Genomic DNA, 18867 nt, shown 5'->3' with positions numbered 1-18867 from the left:
TTTCTTAATCCCCCTCACTGCCTCCTTGGCACCGCCACACCCGCCTCCATCCTCACGTTCCTACCAAGTCCCCCTTTGGCGCCATCCCTCTTACACTTCTCTCACCTCCTCCTAGGCTTCATTAGCTCTGATTGATCCTCTTGTCAGAGCTTATGGCACAACGGTGAAGTGCATTGTTACCATCAACCCAGAACACAGTGGGAATGAAAAATCAGAGGCCAGCCGGGAAAAAAATATAGATAATACAGAGCACTGAATAGATTAGCAGGATTTCTGAAGCTTGAAGCTGCTATGATTTTTACTGCTATAGTCTCATACACTGTATGGCCAAATGGAAATTACACCTCCAGGAGCTGCTCGGCCATGGAAACCCATGATATGAAGTTCCCATAGTACAGGTTTCATGCTGATGTTAATGCCAGAGGAGGTTTCAGCTTTTTTAGCAACTTTCAGCGATGTGTCTAAGTACTCAACTCATGCAACCCCACATGACTGAGTTTCTGCGGTTCGTAAACAGTTCCATTCTGCAATAATACTGCTTACAGTTGGTGATGGAAGCTCTTGGAGAGGTTGCATTGCAGCAGTGGTATTCTTTTATAGTACAAGGCTTGAATTCAGTGAGCTCTTTAGAACAATCCACACAATGTCACAAATGTCTGTAAAGACAAACTGATACTTTCATCTATGTTATATATCTATAATACTTGAAACAAGTGTTTTTTGTTTGTTTGTTTTTTTCATTTTGCACTACAAAACTAAAGGGCAAAACTGTAGGTCGGAATTTCATATTATGACAAACCAGTCACTGATCCATGATCTGAAAACCTTACATACTTTATCCTTAACGGAACATAGACAACATATCAAATGCTTGAACTAAGAAAATGAACCATTTTAAGAAAAAAATTGGGTCATGTTGAATTGAATTGTAGTGTTGCTCTCATTTCAAGGCCATCTTGATGGACATATGCTATGCTATAACATATACGTGCCTTTCTGCACTGTTGCAGCCTTTCCTGATGTTCAAGCTGCCAATTCCATGCGAGCTAATTCTCCTTTCTACCACCAGAGATGCAGGCTTTTGAAGTGAGTGCTGGTCCCACTCCTCTTTATTCTGGAGGATACAATGTCCATGTTTTGCAGAAAAGAATTTCAAATTTCAACCTGTTCGACCACAGAGCAGTTTTCCACTAATTCCATTTTAAATTAGCTTTGGCCCAGAGAGGGTGATGGCAGTCACATGTTCACATATGGCTTCTTCTTTACATGACAGAACTGTACCCTGAATTTCGTGGATGGCACCCTGAACTATGTTCACAGACACTGATTTCTGGAACTGTTCCTGAGCCCATGCAGTGATTTCCATGCCTGGATTTAATGCTGTGCTGCCCGAGGACCCGAAGATCACGGGCATCCACTGTTGATTTTCAGCCTTGTTGCTTGCCCACAGTTTTCTCCAGATTCTGTGTACTATGAGATTTTCACTGTATTTGCAGTTTTAAATTAAAGAACATGACTCTAAAAAATTTTTGTGGCTCTGTACATCTTTGCCCATCTTTCCTTTTGACAAACTCTGGCTCTCTAACATTTTTCATACCCAGTTAACCTAATTATTTGTCAAATGTTGCCCCACTTGTTTCTTTTTAGTACTTTTTTCGCAGCCTTTTTGTCTCCCCTGTTCCATTTTTTGAGATGTGTTGTTGCCATTAAACTCAAATTAAGCTAGTATTTTCCAGAAAAGTCACAGTTTTAACATGTCATGTGCTACTATGTTCTGCTGAAAAAACAAGAAATATGGGTTTATGGGATTTGTAAATCCCTGCAGTCTGTTATTTATATTTTACTTTTTGAAATTGGAGTTGTGCTGTAATATTTCACTACAGAAGCAAACTGCTGTAATTGTATCAAAATGTATCAACACCGTAAGAACATTTTTAAATGTAGAGTCTTTTGCATCCATGACTGTTCAAATCATAAATCCTCTTTTGCTGTTCTACACTTTTAACTGGGTGAAGAGAAAGTGATCCTTTTATAGACACCACTGCACTGCCCTGACACAGTGACACTATGTGGTGACAATGGGTATAGCAGGCAATAATTCCTGTATTGCTCTTCTGTAAGAAGTTTAGCATTTGCAAGTAGAAGAATCCTTAAAACCAAACAACTATGGCCTCTGAACTGGAATATTAGAATCTAAGTTTTGGGGAAATATTTGTTGTCATAAAAGCTTGTCATATTTAGTCTCCGATTGAAGAGACTAAATAGATTGCATTTTAGTATCTGTTTCTGTCTGCGCTACATGCATGGACTGACATAACAAAACTATTTAAAGAGTTTTTGCTGGCTTGCTTCCTTCCATAATCTTCTATTATCTTAGGCAACACTTGTTTGTTAGTGTATTCTCACGCTAAAGGGAAATCTTATACATTTCTTGGGATCTCTCTTGATTTCTTGATATGCCACACTGACAGACTGAAACACCACAAACAGCACTTTTCATTATGATGAAAATAAAAACAAATGGGGTTTTTTTTAGGAGTGTTTATAGTTTATATTTAGAGTTTTCAGTTGAATTCAGAGCAACTATGGTTATTACCGGAAGAGTCTTAGCTCAAGACCTGAAGAACAGGACACCGAGTACTGCAGTGGTGTAAACTTTTGCTGTTTTGAACATTTAGAATTTGTAGTATAGAGCAAGGAAATCATTCAGGCAAGTGAACATCTAGTAAGGATGAACTGAACATTGTCTCTTCAAAAACAATATTCGGTTCTTGTTCTCAGTAGGCCTCACTAATCCTATTGCTAAGAAATGTGTACGAAATCGAAGCTCGTGTCTTAGGTATGGCATTATTTGATGTGTTCACAGGGATCGGATAGCCTACGCAGTTTTGCCCTCGACTTCATTTTCTCATACGTTCTTGCCTTACTGTTTCCCTCCCACCATTCAAAGGACTTCAGCTTGCATTAGTAGATGAAAACAATTAACTCAGTGAAGAGGAAATAAAATACAAAACCCCTTTTTTAAAAGCTTAAATCACTTCTCTCAATCAAAGTTGTTTTTTTCTCACCTCACCACTCTGCAATCGCACAAAGGATTGCGAGGAATAAGAATAAGATAGGAATAAGAAGAAATTAGATACTATATAATGTGAAATGACAAATGCTAAAATATCACTCCACTGAAAAAAAAATGTACAACTGTTCATTGGCCTTGATTTCTTTTTATATTTGAAAGGGTGATATGAGACCAATAAAAAGAAAGACTCTTGTGTTATGAAGGCTACTTTCTGCTGTGCAGTGGTTATATCAACAGCACTTGCCTGCCTATTAAGGCAAACATTAAACATTTTAATGCATGCTGGTACAGTGATGTAGCATGTACCCCAATAATTAGTTGTAAAAGTAGAAAAAAAAACCCTGAAGTACTTGCAGGGTCTTTAAAAAAATCTGTTAATAACTGCGAAAAAAAATGTGGAAAAAGTTTGGAACTGGGATAATTTTTTTTATTGTTGTTTCAACACAAATTAGTACAGCAATTGTCTAAAATTTCATTACCATTAAATTCATATAGTCTCCACTGTTCATATGTTGTTAAAGCAGACCAACATGTGGTCTTGTAGCTAATAGCCACACAACAAGAAATAAAAGAAAGAACGAGGGCAAATCATTCCTTTGCATTTAGAATGATGAAATCATTTGATTCCTGACTGACCACTAACCTTGCAGCATTTGCACCACACCTAATGGTGTAGTGCAATGCATGTGTTGCACTTGTTGCTGTATTCCACCACAATGGAACGGTTTACTACAACAGTAAAGAGGGGAAAGTGTTTTTTGCTTAGAGAATGATGACTCAGAATTGTGAACAGTGTGAGTGCAGATGTTTGATTGACAGTGCTAGCACTACGCATGCAGTGTGCTATTTATATTCTTGTAGTGGTCATTTTTGGTAAAGTGCATGACTTAATTGTGAAATATACACGCTACTTGTTAAATGGACAACATACCTGTTAAAAAAACTTCAGACACAGAAAATAGTCTCACTGTCCCAAAAAAAGAGAAAAGATTTCCTCCCAAACTGTAAAAAATATATTGTGTGTATAGAGTTTAGAGTAAATACTGCAACACAGTCTGTTTCGTCATCAGCATCCAGAACACGAAACGTGTGGTGTCAACACCACACAATATCGAAGTGTGAGGGCACGAAAGCTGCAATTAAAAAGAACCAACAAACTGTGAATTCAGAGGAACTCCGACACCACAATAGGCAGGAAGTGTGATGCACAGAGGTAAGGGTGGCTCTAGGTGCCAAGCATGTATGAAATAAACCGTATTTCTTTTAACTTGGGAAGCATGTGCGTGGGTGTGTGTCTTAGTATGCTTGGTCATGTGTATGTTTTGAGTCAGAAGTGGGGATGGGGGTGGGGACACTTGATGTGTCTGTGGGCGTAAACATCACCTGGGTGATTCCAGCACATTGAGACAGGACGATATAAAGCCACTCAGGTACAGATCAGCAAGCACAAGAGAGGGACACGCCTAAACTGTCCCAATCAGCTGGAAGCAAGAAAGACAGAGACGAAACTGAAATCGATCAACTTTTCGACGTGAACTTTTCACTTCGGTGAGTTTGGCTTCAGGTCTTTTATTTTAAAATATGAATTTTTACATGTACATTTTTACTTCAAGGAAGTTTAACAATGTTACTTCACTCGTGACCTGTTTTTGGTTTGTTTCTACCACAGCAATGTACATATTAGACAAAAAACATACATAAGATACCAATCGTGATATTTTTATGGGTAGCTTTAAGAAAAAAAAAGTGTTTTTGCTACAGCATTTCAGTCACAGCAACAATTGCTCAATCAAAAAAATCCATGAATTAAATTTTCACTACAGAAAAAATAAAATACAGAAATGTACATATATACTATGCTTTAAATTTGAAACTTTAAGCAGTTTTAATGTACATTTAAAGCGATGAGGACACATATCAAGAGTCTCTTCTATGTCACCTTTTCAATTGGGATTCTACCTGTTTTTTTGTACTTATCATATCTGCAATTAAAAAGCCTATATAATTTGAAATTACTTCAGCATATATCTTGTTACAGCATGACAACATGGTGACCTAATGATTAGGTGTAAAATGACTAGGTTTGCTTCTAAAAGCATTAAAGCTTGCCAACAAGCAACAGCGTGTAATTATCAGATTTCATTCGGCAAAATGTCACGATTTGAACTTTGATGACTGCAAACAAAAAAATAAACTCGCTGAACTGACTTTTTTGTCCTGCTTCACACTTGCTTACAAGCACAGCATGATCCAAATGGCTGTTTGCATGGCTTGGCAAGAACAGAGGCCATACTTATTTGGAAACCTCTGTGCAGCCAACACTGCCAGCTACCATCCATCAAGCACCAGACTTATGAGAGAACTAAAAGCTTGAATAAAGTCAAAGATTGTTATGCCTGTGAGCTGTTCCCCTTCTGGCTGGGTTTGCTCAAATTATTTTAATGCCACGTTAAGTTATGCTACATTGAAACTCAGCAAACAAAGATGATCCTTGTGTTTAGACACTTGCGTAGGACCAAAGTTCCCGAATTATTTGGTTTATTTGGAACACTTACATGTTATGCTTCAGTGGAAACTTTTGTTTCTCATTAATGTCAGGACTGCACTGCAGTGCTGCATTTAGGATTACAGGCATTCGGTGATGATTAAATTTACTGTGGGACAGGGAAGCTTGGAACATTTGAGGCTGTGCATAGGGAGTTTACAGTGAGACTCAGCTAACCATGGGGCAAGGAGTAAAATCTTTCAACAGGGTATCAAAAAGTAGAAAATGCCCTGAAATAAAATATAAAATCTGCCTCTTAAAGTTCAAGAATCATTGTTTTTTCATTTACAATTATGTTATTTCATTATTTTTTAAGTTTCAAATTGTATATAGAACTCAAATTGCGTGCTAAAAATATCTTTTTGTCAATATTAAGGAAACTAAGTGGTTATTAGTCAGTTTTATATTCTTCTTTATTATAATGAGTGCAGAGCATATTTCTTTTTCTCAATATTTTTTTGTCATTTTCACAGCATCTTTGGTCTAGAGACTGTTTAATGATTTTCTATTACGTATTTACATGTTGTGCATATCCACGTTATATCATTTCCTATTTTATTGTATTTTAGGCTGCTGGCTCGTGAAACAAAACAAAACAAAACAAAATGTGTGGATCCATAGGCACAAGAATCAGGAAGTACCTGGATGAAAGAAGAAATCACAGGACCAGGCTAGTGACCAAAGATGGCCGCTGCAACATTGAATATGGAAACATCAAGTACAGCAAACACTTTGCCTTCCTGGCAGATTTCTGGACCACCTTGGTGGAGGCCCGGTGGCGGTTCGTTTTCTTCAATTTCACTGCGACTCACACCCTCACCTGGTTCATTTTCGGTCTGCTGTGGTACTGGATTGTGCGTAATAATGGAGATCTGACCTGGCAAAACCCCTCACCAGATCACACTCCATGTGTTTGGGGTGTTGCAGGACTCACCACAGCATACCTCTACTCCCTTGAAACACAGACCACTATTGGGTATGGCGTACGAGCACTCACACCTCACTGCCCGGGTGCTGTTGCTCTTGTCACTATCCAGGCAGTCCTCGGAGCAATTATTAATTGCTTCATGTGTGGTGTTATAATGGCCAAGATCTCTTTACCTAAAAAGAGAGCTAAAACCATCTCATTTAGTCCAATGGCTGTGATTAGCCCCAGAAACGACTATCTTTGCCTTTCAATCAGAGTGGCCAACCTACGTAAGAGTCTGATGATTGGCAGCCAGATCTATGGTAAGCTCCTGAGAACGACAACCACACAAGATGGGGAGACAATAATCATGGATCAGGTGAACATTGATTTTATGGTGGATTCTGGGAAGGACAACCTCTTCTTCATTTGTCCTCTCACTCTCCATCACATAATCGACAAAAGCAGCCCCTTCTTCGAGGTTGCAGTCGACACACTCCACAATCAAGACTTTGAGCTGGTCGTCTTCCTGGATGGCACAGCGGAGTCCACAAGTGCTTCTTGTCAAGTGCGGACCTCCTATATTCCTCGGGAAATTATGTGGGGCTACAGCTTCTTGCCCATCATCTCAAGGAGCAGGGATGACAAATACAGAGTCGATTTCTCCAACTTCTCCAAAGTGGTGCCAGTAGCCACTGCACACTGCGCCTATTGTTTCCACAACATCAAGGGTCATCATCACCACTCCAGAGAAGGACAAGACAATCCCGGCTTTGAGGTGATAGAAATCACTGAGTCCCAAGATGCCACCAAAATGTAAGAGTTGGAAATGGCAGCACATTGTGTAGCATTTAGATATGAAGTAAAGAAATCTGCTTACTTGCACTTCTTTTGTGTGTATGTGTGTTTTTTTAAGCCACCATAAATTCCATAGCATTATTGTGAACTATTTAGATATAAAACCACACCTGCCACTGTCTGCTGACCACAAGCCTGTTTTAAAAAAGGGGAGGCCTGGTTATACAACATGCTTCAATGCAGGAACAAAGTATGCTCCTGCTTTAAATGAAGAAAAGTTCTTCTGTTTTACCACTTGCCTTACCTCAGGTTCATAGAGCATGGACATGAAGAAAAACAAACCAATGTGTAAAACTGTATTTAACCCTCACAATGCAGTTGAAGAAGCAATGTTGTTGCCTTTGGTGAGAAAACACCAAAGTTTAGGTTTTCTTTAAGTACTGCCATAGCGTGTAGAAGAATTGACACATGAACTTGAACCACTGAAATATTCTTAACTATTCAGATTCTGAGGTACAGGCAAATGGTTGGGTACTGGCGCAAGTCTTTTCAACACTAGTTTATATAGTTTCGTGCCTGTTCTGTTTGTTTGTTTCTTTGTTTTTTTAAATGAATCGAACAAAGTTCATAGAAAACAAGCGTGCAGCACTGAGTACAGTATGCAGTTGTGTTTGTAAAGTCTTTTTGTATTCTCTCTCAGGGAGAAAATGTTGATATTAATAAAAAGAAATGTCACTCAAAATGCAGTGTTTGTGCCATTTTACTGTTTCTACTGTCCATCTGAAGGAATCAAAGCTCCTTACAAGGACTTGTGATCACAAAAGGTCAAAGCACATACTGTGACTGGTGCCAACCTCTATTGTGGCTGTTTTAGCTGTACACAGTGTAAAGTTGTGACATCAAACAGGAAGGAAAAGACAAACTAGCGTAAGAATTCACGAGATGACAGCTGGGAGCTTACAAAACCATTATTTAGATTTCAGGGTCAAAACATGAAACCAAAATTCACTATTTGGAGAAACAGCACCACATACAGTTCATTATTAAGGTAGACCCCAGAGCACCTCTCTGTTCCCAGGCATATGCTCTCATGCAAAAGGCTGAACATGATGTTGCAAATCAATAAGTGAAATTACTAGAAAGAAATTAAGATGGTACATGCTCCAGAATGATATTTCAATTTAAAAAAGCAAAAAAATGTCTGTGATGGCGATCAGAGATGGGCAGTAACGCGTAACGAGTAAAGTAAGGGATTACTATTGCAAAAACGGTAATTAGATTACTGTTACTCTCCCGTAAGCACGCTGCGTTACTGCGTTACTAAAACGGTGATTTTTTTGCGAGAGTGTCTCATGACAATGACGTAAGCGAGTGCGGCGTTCGTGACAACAGCTGTGTGCAGATCAACAATGGATAATATATTGAGTGCGGGAGAGAGTATGACCGTGCAGCTTTTAAGCGTGGAAGTACTGACCTTACTTTGAGTTTGATTCTGTAAAAAGTGATAAAAACATTAGCATCCGCTGTTCACTGCGTGGGAAGAAAACTTCTTTTTACAGCGAAAAAAACCCTTAACTTCCGAGCAAGCACCGAGTACGCTACCACGGATTGGAAAATTCACAGACAAATTCGCGGATTCTTCCACTGACCGCTGCGGCACACCTGCACCAGGGCAAACATCCGCCTGCTATACAGGTTCAAGGTTCAAGGTTCTTTATTTGTCACATGCATAGTTATACAAGTATAACACACAGTGAAATGTATCCTGACATGCTCCTCGACATGTGCAAAAACATGGGGGGGGGAGAGAGGAATAACATTATAAATATATATATATGTATATATAGTATATACATTGGGTGAATGTGCAGTAGAAGCAGCAAGCAGGTGAATTCTGTACATTAATATGAATAGACATCTGACTATTTTACAGAATGGACACTATAAACATATTTAAAGTTAAAGGAATTGAGTGTCTGGAGGAGAGTCTCAGTCAATTATAGATGATGTGAGATGGCGTGTGTGTGTGCGTGTGTGTGTGTGTGTGTGTGTGTGTGGTGGTGGGGGGGGTTGGTTTAGGGTCCGGATGGCTTGAGGATAGAAGCTCCTCTTGAGTCTCTCTGTCCTTGCCCGGATGATGCGGAAACTTCTACCAGATTGTAGAAGTTGGAACAGTTTGTTGCCAGGATGGGACGGGTCCTTCAGTATCTGCGTTGCTCTAGTCCGGCATCTCCTGGTGTAGGTGTCCTGAAGTGGGGGGAGAGCAATCCTGCAGCAGCGTTCTGCTGTACGGATCACTCTCTGGAGAGCTTTTTGGTCCTTCACACAGCTGTTCCCAAACCACGCTGTCATGTTCTGTGTGAGGATGCTCTCCACAGCGCCTGTATAGAAGATCCTGAGGATCTTTGGAGAGACCCTGAACTTCCTTAGTTGTCGGAGGTGATACAGGCGCTGCCTAGCCTTCTTGGTCTGGACCTGAATGTGGGCAGCCCATGTCAGGTCTGAGGAGATGTGGACGCCAAGATATTTGAAGGACTGCACCCTCTCCACTGGAGCTCCATTGATAAAAATGGGCTTGTAGTCTCTGTGCTGACTCCTTCTGAAGTCCACCACCAGCTCCTTGGTCTTGCTGACGTTCAGCTGGAGGTGGTTGTCCTGGCACCATGATGCCAAATTCTTCACTTCGTCCATGTAGGCCGCCTCATCGCTGTTGGAGATGGCACCCAACACCACTGTGTCGTCAGCAAACTTCACAATGGTGTTGGAGCTGTGGGTGGCCACACAGTCAGAAGTGTAGAGGGAGTAGAGCAGTGGCGAGAGGACACACCCCTGTGGTGCTCCTGTGTTGATGGTGATGCTGTCGGAGACACACCCACCCACCCTCACCACCTGAGTTCTGCCGGTGAGGAAGTCCAACACCCATGCACACAGACGGCTGTTGAGTCCCAGGTCCCTCAGCTTTGTGAACAGTCTGCTGGGCACTATTGTGTTAAACGCTGAACTGTAATCAACAAACAGCATTCTCACATAGTTACCCTGTTTCTTGTCCACGTGGCTGAGGGTGGTGTGCAGGACATGGGCGATGGCGTCCTCAGTGGATCTGTTGGGTCGGTAGGCGAACTGGAGCGGATCTGTGGAGTCTGGGATGGAGGAGGAGATGATGTTCTTCAGCAGCCTCTCAAACACCTTCATGACTACCGAGGTCAGCGCAACTGGCCGGTAATCGTTCAGGGATGAGGGTTTGCTGTTCTTGGGCACCGGGATGATGGTGGATCTTTTGAAGCAGGTGAAAATAGAGCAACAGGACCCCTGAGTCTTTGATTTTATTTATTTTCTGGTGTGTTTCACTTGCATTTTTTTGAAAGAGTGAGTGTAAACACAAAAAAATATTTTTTTTTTATGTGCTGGAATATGCAGAAAATAGGTTTAAATGTTAAACAAATTTCTTCCTGTCAGAGAATGTTGCATATAATTTAATTTTTGCTTCATGCATAAAGTTAAAAGATTAAAACTAATAAAACAAGTTTTAAAAAGAGACTTTTCCATTTGATTACATTTTGTATGATGGATTATGCAGAAAAAGTTGAATTGGGCTGAAAGATCTATCACTTTATTACCTATTCAGGTTGTAAATCGTGTTTTTAAAAAGTAACTAAGTAAGTAATTAATTACCTTTGAAAATAAGGAATCAGTAAAGTAACGGGATTACTTTTTTGGGGAAGTAATCAGTAATTAGTTACTGATTACTTTTTTCAAGTAACTTGACCAACACTGATGGCGATTCTCTTTCCCTGTTATATACATTTTAGCCAGTATGCTCCCACATAGCTGCAGTTTGACACAGACAGCATGCACAGATGCTATTTAACTGTCAAAAACATTATTTTAGGCTGCCTTCAGAAAGCCCATGAAGACACATAGAAGTCTCACACTGCTCTGACCTAATTAAAACTAAGGAGTTTTGCATCTGCACACATAAATGATTAGATTTCACCATGGCAAACAAATATAACACATTAACTTTGACCTATAGGAAGAAATGTGTGTAAATAGTTGCAATTCTAGGTGCATTTTTCAAGAGGATGAACAGGGCACATGAAACTCAGGTACATCTCTGCAAAATATATTAAAAAAAAATTCAAACTCAAAACGGAGATGTATTGTGTAATTATGCAAGCTACTGTCAAGATTACACTACTGTGCTTTTAGAGATGCGGTTTCTTTGAGTCTTTGTTTTTATTAGCACTCACTTTTTGGTGAAACCACAGAAAGGCAACAGGGCATTAATTGAGAGGTAAAAATATTTATTTTGTCACATTTTCCTATACAAAAGCCCTTTTCCAAAAGGTGACACCTTTTGGAAATTGTAATAACAATAACAATAATACATCGGTTAATTGTAAAATATACACTATATATATATATTTATATATAAATATATATATATTTTTGATATCCAAAATACATTGCATATATGAAGTAGCAGAGATCCCTTTTCACTGATAATGCTTGTGAAACATGAATAGTCAGGGTGCATTAGAATAATTTCTTTATACTATAAATCATATTCTCCTTTCAATTTGCTCACTGAATGTTATAAATCGTCAAAAGAAATTAATCGTGGATAATAATACTGTTAGTATTATTTTGCATAAAATACCTGAAACTCTGTCATTTGGCAAGAAAAGTGATTGGCAATGGAAACAAGGCATCATGATCACACATTGCATATATAGTAAAGGAATCCCCGGCCATCGGGTTATCATTCAAGCGGAATTCATGGTTTTGGGAATACACAAAAATATAGTTTACACCTAATCGCACTTAGGATTTTATAACTAACTTGAGAAATAATAACAATAAAGAGAAACCAAAAAAACAAAAAAGGTAAAATGTATTGCCCAAATGTACAGATATAAAAACGCTTAAAAGGCTTAACAAACCACCTAGCAGAAATGGACTTAAAAGTTTTGCATTTTTGACCGAGGTCAACTCGTGTATTAATTTTCTTGACTTTTTTAATACTGTGTCACATATGAAAATAACTCTGCATAATTTATACAGTAAGTTGCTTTAATGCCTAGTTGACTGATGCTTATAAAATAATAAAAAATAGGTCTGACAAACGCACAGCGCTTGCGAATCTGAGGATTTCTTTGCTTCGTCTCGTCATACTTTATCGGATTTGTTCTTTGATAAAGTTCCCAGGTAATTTATATTCAAGTGTCCATTCTCAGTTACGTTAAAGGAATACTTCCGATATTAACAGCTTTGAACACCTGAAGATGGATATGTCTTCTTACATTGTGGTAATGAAATCCTGACTTGAGATTCATGTGCATTTAGCTGGGCTTTACGATCAGTGAGAAACTAACATTCAGACACACATGTTACTCTCAAATTAGGATCCAGCCCTGGTAAAAAAAAAAAAAAAAAAAAAATGCAACTTAACTGTCTATTAACATGACTTGATGCATAGCCACATCTACTGTGCTGACCTATATGGTCGTGACTGGCCTACAAAGAGTAAAGAGACACCACGGCAGCTTTTACTGTCAGAGTCCATTTCAAAGTCCAAAATTGTCTGATTTGTGGTGCGATAATTCATTGCGTGCACTTTAAGATGAAGTGCTGTCTCATCTTTAATGAATAGACAAAATATGGTAAAAAAAAAATACAAAATCAGCAGTTAAAGCATGGCAGGATTTTCAGGACAGCACATATTCAAAATAGAAGAACATTTAAGACAATTTTGGATAGAAAATAAATAGCCACCAAATGGCAGTTGATAACATCTACACGTCAACATGACCACATCTGCAAAAAGGCACGTTCGTGTTCTATATCCATGATCTCAAGTGTGAAGGAATTACTTTTTTTTTTCATCAAACGCTTAAAAATAAAAATGAATACTTCTGACAAATTTAGATTTTTGCCAAAGGGTATCCCTTTTTTTAAAAAAAAAATCACAAACCAGAAGACATTCACATTAATACTGACACGGTCGAGCGACAACACATGTGGAAATGGCACGGTTGAAAAATGCGAAGACTCTGCAAACATTTAATAGCCTAATGTGTGGCCCCAAGTGAAAACATCTGACCTACGTTGAATTATTGTAACAAATTACTGCAATTATATCTTGACTCAGCTTTCCTGGCACAATCGAGTCAACACTTAGCCTAGCTCAAACGCCGCAAACAACTCACAAGAAAACATTTTAAGCAACTGAATTGACCAAAATCAGCAAAAACATACAGCGCTTCCCTCTTAACTGCATTCAACTCTTCTCTAGCCTTCCAGTTTGGAGGATAAGTTAAATGGCATAGTGAATGGCATATTCCAGTTGCCAAATTTTATTCAGTGCTGAGAAAAGTCCACCTCAATGAGAGCTCCTTCTTGTCCAGCGAATTCCAGAAGACTCTCCACATGCATACACACACACACATGAAAACATGCAGATTAACAGACCAAAAAAACATAGACAGTCAAAACAGAAGGTTAGATGTAGTGGGAATAAGAAATCCTGTCAAGGCTTTAGATGAATGGAAAATGGCAGATGCTTTACAGGACAAGGTACATACTGAGAAGGATGTTTTTGAGACCCATAAGTAATAGGCCCATGTCTGGTACTGTAAAGGGAAAATGAGGCAGACAGACTTGCGGGTTATCTTCTGTCTTCAGGCTTTGGTTTAGGAAGCTTCTTGAACACCCACTTGCAGCTACTGTAGGTGCAGCTTTCAGGAGGAAGGAAAAGGCACATGAAACTCAGATAAATGTCCATAAATCATAAAAAAAACCAAACAAACTTGGTAGTCATTTAAAGGTAAGTAGTATTCCATTTTTTGGACCTTAATATCCAGTTGTTTATATAATCATACAAAAAAAATCCTTTAGTTTAATCATCCTTCATTTTGGATCAAATTTCTTCAGAGGACAAAATACCTCTGTCTGTTCAGTCTTCATTGGTTTGGCGTCATTGAGAGTGCATGTCAGCAAATGGTGTGGGCCAGGGGAGGTTCAAGGGGTGGTGGATGATCAGAAAGGGTGGTTTTAATAATAACTACCCAGGTGAGATGGCACATGCGTGTTAGGATGGCGAGGAACATTTGGGTTGGGGTAGAGGCCTGGAGTGGGCGAGCTCCAGTACTGAGTAGTGGGTCCAAAGAAATTGGCGGAGGTGACTGGCATGGATGGAGGGTGCGGGGATACAAAGTTGACCTTCTGCTGGTGGGTGTGGTAGGAAGGCACATAGGCTAGGTCCGAGGGGTATTTGTACATAGAGGACTCGGTTGGGTGCGGTTGCAGCGCCTGAGCGATGCCATGGAAGTCGAACTTGTAGGCATAGCGTTTGCCGTGCACTTTGGTCATGATGTTTTTGTCGTAGTAGTAGCGCAGCGCACGGCTCAGCTTATCGTAGTTCATGTTGGGCTTGCTCTTGCGCTCACCCCAGCGTCGCGCCACCTCATCTGGATCTGTCATCTTGAACTCGCCATTGGTGCCCTCCCAAGTGATGCAGCCCGCATTGGCACTGTCAGACAAGAGCTCCAGGAGGAACTGCCACAGCTGGATCTGACCTGAGCCTATTGGACAACACAAGGGCAAACGTTCAGGCATGGTTGCTTTCTCATCCATCTGATGGCACAGTTAGATACTAAAATTGCTGTTCAAAGGTTTTGGAGAAAGTGTGTTTTTACAGCTGATGAATTGAAAACCTGGCTATGCTGAGAGACTTACCTGGGTTGGCTAAACGACTACTGGTGGGACCCAGAACCTGGTAAGGGTCTGTGGGCAAAAGGAGAGCTTTATGAGTCATCACAACTAGTGTTATGGCAATTAGTGCTGTGCGATACTGCAGATTCTGTGGGTTACACATTTCAATGACGATTAAATCATTATGATATTTACTTTCCACAATTATTAGTTGAAACAATCAAATAGACCTTTCAACTTCAAATAATTGTCATTGTGCATGACACACTGAACTTAGTCTGTAGATACTCTAAAGTATCTATCCTATCATAAGTATCCATAAAAAATGAATCAACCATTCAAATAAGTGGATTTGGATCGATTGATACAATTTCACTTTTTATAGCTTTTTTCATGACATTACATTTGAAATGAAGTAAATACAACTAACAGCAACACTGACAAAACAAAAGAGTATTACACGCTGAAGTTTGTCATAATAATAGAGCAAGCAGAAGAAACAACTACACTTGTTGTGTAAGTGTCAGTAAACACTTTGCTTGAGGCTGGAGGATTTAAAGAGAAGCTTTAGCAGAATCAGTCGAGCAAACAAACACAAAATACCAGGATCTTAGAAGAGATAATACAATGCTATTATAAACACAGAGTGATTATGCTTCACTGTCTCGACTGTTAACAGAAAGACTAAAAGAAAGATCTGTCAGAACAAGCGGCACAACAGAGAAGCTGGTATGACTTGGATTTGAGTCTGTGCTTATACTAAGTAGGTCAAGAAAGACACCAAGTAAGCCAGTACCTGGCTGAGCTCTGGGTTGCTCAGTGGACTTGGTCACATTTTGAGTAACCACTGGCGAGCCTGCAGAGAGAAATGGAATAAGTGGGGGACAAGAGAGACACAGAAAACATCAGTAGGGGTGCTCTGCAGATAACCAATATACACATCTTAAAGGCATGTCAGCAGTGGTCCAAAGTAAATAAGGCAGTAGCTGGTGGTTGGAGTGGCTTCTTTTGGCCGAGTGTAATCTTTAGGAGGCTTTCCCACATGTCTAGACTCTCTGTGGATTCTGGAAGGGCTGCTAGCATGCTGCAGAGTTGCATTAAAGGGTATTTGAAAACTATTTAACCTCCACCGGATAACAAATTATTGGGTTTGTCACAAATCATGCCCCTGCTCAGTAAGTTGCTCCACTCATACTTACCATTACTGTTCAGTGAAAAAGCTAAACAGATTATTGATGATTTGTGTGCCCTCACCTTTGCCACTGTGCATGTTGTTGGACCACCCTGTCCGCCGTACAGCATCATATGAAGGGTCTAACAACAACAAAGACAAAAGGACAGACAAAGTTTCAATAGGAAAACAGTTACTGTTTTTTTTAACATGCTAAGTGCAATTCATAAAATACCACGGTGCACAAGCCAATCCTAACAATTACAGCTGGCCAACAGTTAGGGCATTAATAAATCCATCAAAACATCGTTAAAATGTTCTTCACAGGATATCTGGACATGGAAATGTGGTTTTGTTTGGCTTGCTGCAGTGGTTAAAATGTAGATGGCACAATCTTTTACAGAGAATACAGTTGGTTAAAGAGCTTGCAACACCCCGACCACAAATGAAAGGGACTGATGCAAATTAACGTACAACAGAGACACACACAAAGACAATACGTGTGCATGATATCCACTATCATCCTCTCTTCCCACACATGCGGCTTTCACGAAACCTTGACAAACAGCCAAACTGGCCCGGTTTCTATGGGCTCTACCTGCTGTGTGTGTGTCTGTGGTTCAAACTAACCGAGTGTGAAGCTGGACAGCTTCCAGTAACAATCAATCACTCTGACACAAACAGATAAAACAGAGGCTGTGTCGTTCCTCTGGCAGTGAACACCCTTGTATGCTCAGAGTGCACCTGGCCAGCACCCTTGATGGTTTGTATTATTATGGAGTAAAACAGTTCAAACAATTGTCAGAACACGAGGGGAAAATATGATGAGCGCTGCGGCCAGACGTGCTTTATGCTGAGTAGCGCTCAACGGTGTTATTGTGATGGGCCAACTTTTTTTTTTTGTCAGCAGCGTTGCTCCCAGAGGGCAGCAGATAGAGATGGTGTAATGGCGATGACAGGGGATGTTGTAGGAAGTAGCAAGCTGCTAGAAGGTCAAGAGTGGGATGAATCTGTAGTTGTTGGAATTTCTTGTTTGATAAATCAGATGCTGAATCGATACTTTTAAGACCAGATATGTTTGAAAAGATAATGTGTGCTGGTTTTTGTAAAGATCTGAGACGATTCCTATGCTGATTAAAGTGAAAACAACAGAACACAATTTCATCTCTCTTCATGCTTGTATAGAGCTGATGACATTAAACTGTGACTTTGTTAACTTTGACTTAGATTTGTCTGACAAGTAATGGCAAATTTACTTCCATTTCCATTTCATTAGATCCTTGCAAGATATCAGTCATTAAAAATATAAAACTATTACATTCATTTTAGTGTAATTTCCTGTGTTTTTCTAAGTCTGTAGATTTCAGTTATGGGAAAAAAATCACACATTATCAAGTAATTATTGTAAGTGTGCCTGGCTTTTTTTTTTTTTAATGTGTTCTGGGTATAGCATCTTGACCCATATTACCTCATATAGTCCAAGTGGGAAAAAACCAAACCAAACCAAGAAACAAAACATCCAGTGACATCAAATTGTGCATCATCGGCTTCACTACAGGGACAGACATTTCTACACACTGTGCTGCACTGCCCTCCAGTGGACAAGAATATGTTAGCATCGGTGTTTTCCTTATAATAAATGATGATGACAACTTAATCTCACTACAGCGAACAAACAACGTTCCCCAAGTTTGGCTGGTTCTAGTTATTTGTCTTTTTAAACACATTTTATATTCATGTTGAAAATATAAAGATTAAAACTTTAAACTCAATTATGTGTCTTGCTCTACTTTCAAAGAATGTTTTGTTGCCTGGCTTTCCCCTTCCCTTACTAGTAAAATATCCTCAAATGGGAAAGCTTCGTGCTGCTCAGGGACCTCTTGTTCTCTTCACTAAGTTCTATCATTTCAACTTTTAACCTTAAACGCTTCAGCAAAGGACTCGTTACAATCTGCAAACAAGAGAGGTTGTCCCTGTCTCTGCGTCCTCTGCAGAGTTAACAGCGGCAGATGCATGAAGCTAAACATATATGAGCTTGCAACAAGAAAAGAATTTGGAACACGATCAAATGAATAAAAGAAAAGACAGTATATGAGGAGAGAAACACAAAAAGAGAGAGAGGAGGGATAAATAACAAGCGGGCTGCCGTGGCTCAACGGGGCTGTCAGGTTCAATCTGGTGTGGGCTGGCAGGATAGCCAAGGAGCAGTGACTGGGGGAGAGTCCTGAGAGACTTGCGTTTCCTGCCTGCTTCGCCTGCAGACAACCTCTCTTTGTTTTACTGGCCCTTTTTTCCCCTCTACTCACCGCCAGTCCCTCCACCACCCCGAAAAAAAAAAAGACGGGGTTACCTCCATCTACGTGCGGAAGGGGTTTAGGAGATGGTGGGGGAGAGGCACAGATGAACGAGAGAGATGAGAGTGAAAGTGAGGAAATCGCAGAAAGACGTACTGAGAAGCAGACAAATTACGGTGAGGGTGTAAAAGCACAAAAGAGGTACAGAAGAGAAAGAAGTGAAGAAAATCAGGACAGAAAAATGATGAAAAAAAAAGAGTCAGACAAAACACAACTTTGGAATCTGGAAAGAAAACAATGTCTGCAAACTCAGCTACTGTCAGCTGCGGAGGAAGAAGAGGGGAAGCTGTGTTATTTGGGTGT

At 39.8% G+C, this 18867-nt stretch overlaps 2 protein-coding genes across 7 annotated transcripts in view; one reads left to right on the top strand and one right to left on the bottom strand.

Moving 5' to 3' along the window:
- The first annotated feature begins 4296 nt into the window (after positions 1-4296).
- Positions 4297-8068, top strand: kcnj1a.1 (potassium inwardly rectifying channel subfamily J member 1a, tandem duplicate 1). Its single transcript, XM_005474601.4, has 2 exons — positions 4297-4624; positions 6191-8068. Exon 2 carries the CDS (start codon positions 6227-6229, stop codon positions 7346-7348), a length of 1122 nt encoding a protein of 373 aa, XP_005474658.1. The 5' UTR covers positions 4297-4624; positions 6191-6226; the 3' UTR covers positions 7349-8068.
- A 3982-nt stretch (positions 8069-12050) lies between these two features.
- Positions 12051-18867, bottom strand: part of fli1 (Fli-1 proto-oncogene, ETS transcription factor) — a 29734-nt gene continuing 22917 nt past the window's right edge. For all 6 annotated transcript variants that reach the window (XM_005474599.4, XM_003441598.5, XM_005474595.4 and 3 more), the window contains 4 exons: positions 16294-16353; positions 15836-15895; positions 15064-15111; positions 12051-14909 (listed from right to left, as the gene is read on the bottom strand). In XM_005474599.4, the coding sequence (XP_005474656.1) occupies positions 14380-14909; positions 15064-15111; positions 15836-15895; positions 16294-16353 (698 nt within the window). In that variant the 3' untranslated portion in view covers positions 12051-14379. The remainder of the gene's footprint in view (positions 14910-15063; positions 15112-15835; positions 15896-16293; positions 16354-18867) is intronic.

The sequence above is a fragment of the Oreochromis niloticus genome, linkage group LG14 (genome assembly GCF_001858045.2).
Source record: "Oreochromis niloticus isolate F11D_XX linkage group LG14, O_niloticus_UMD_NMBU, whole genome shotgun sequence".
NCBI classification, from domain to species: Eukaryota; Metazoa; Chordata; class Actinopteri; order Cichliformes; family Cichlidae; genus Oreochromis; species Oreochromis niloticus.
Note: the sequence above shows the minus strand (reverse complement) of the source record. Positions and strands in the feature narration are given on the sequence as shown.

Coding starts and splice junctions, on each gene's coding strand:
- kcnj1a.1 (XM_005474601.4), top strand. CDS start 6,227: ATGTGTGGATCCATAGGCACAAGAATCAGGAAGTACCTGGATGAAAGA.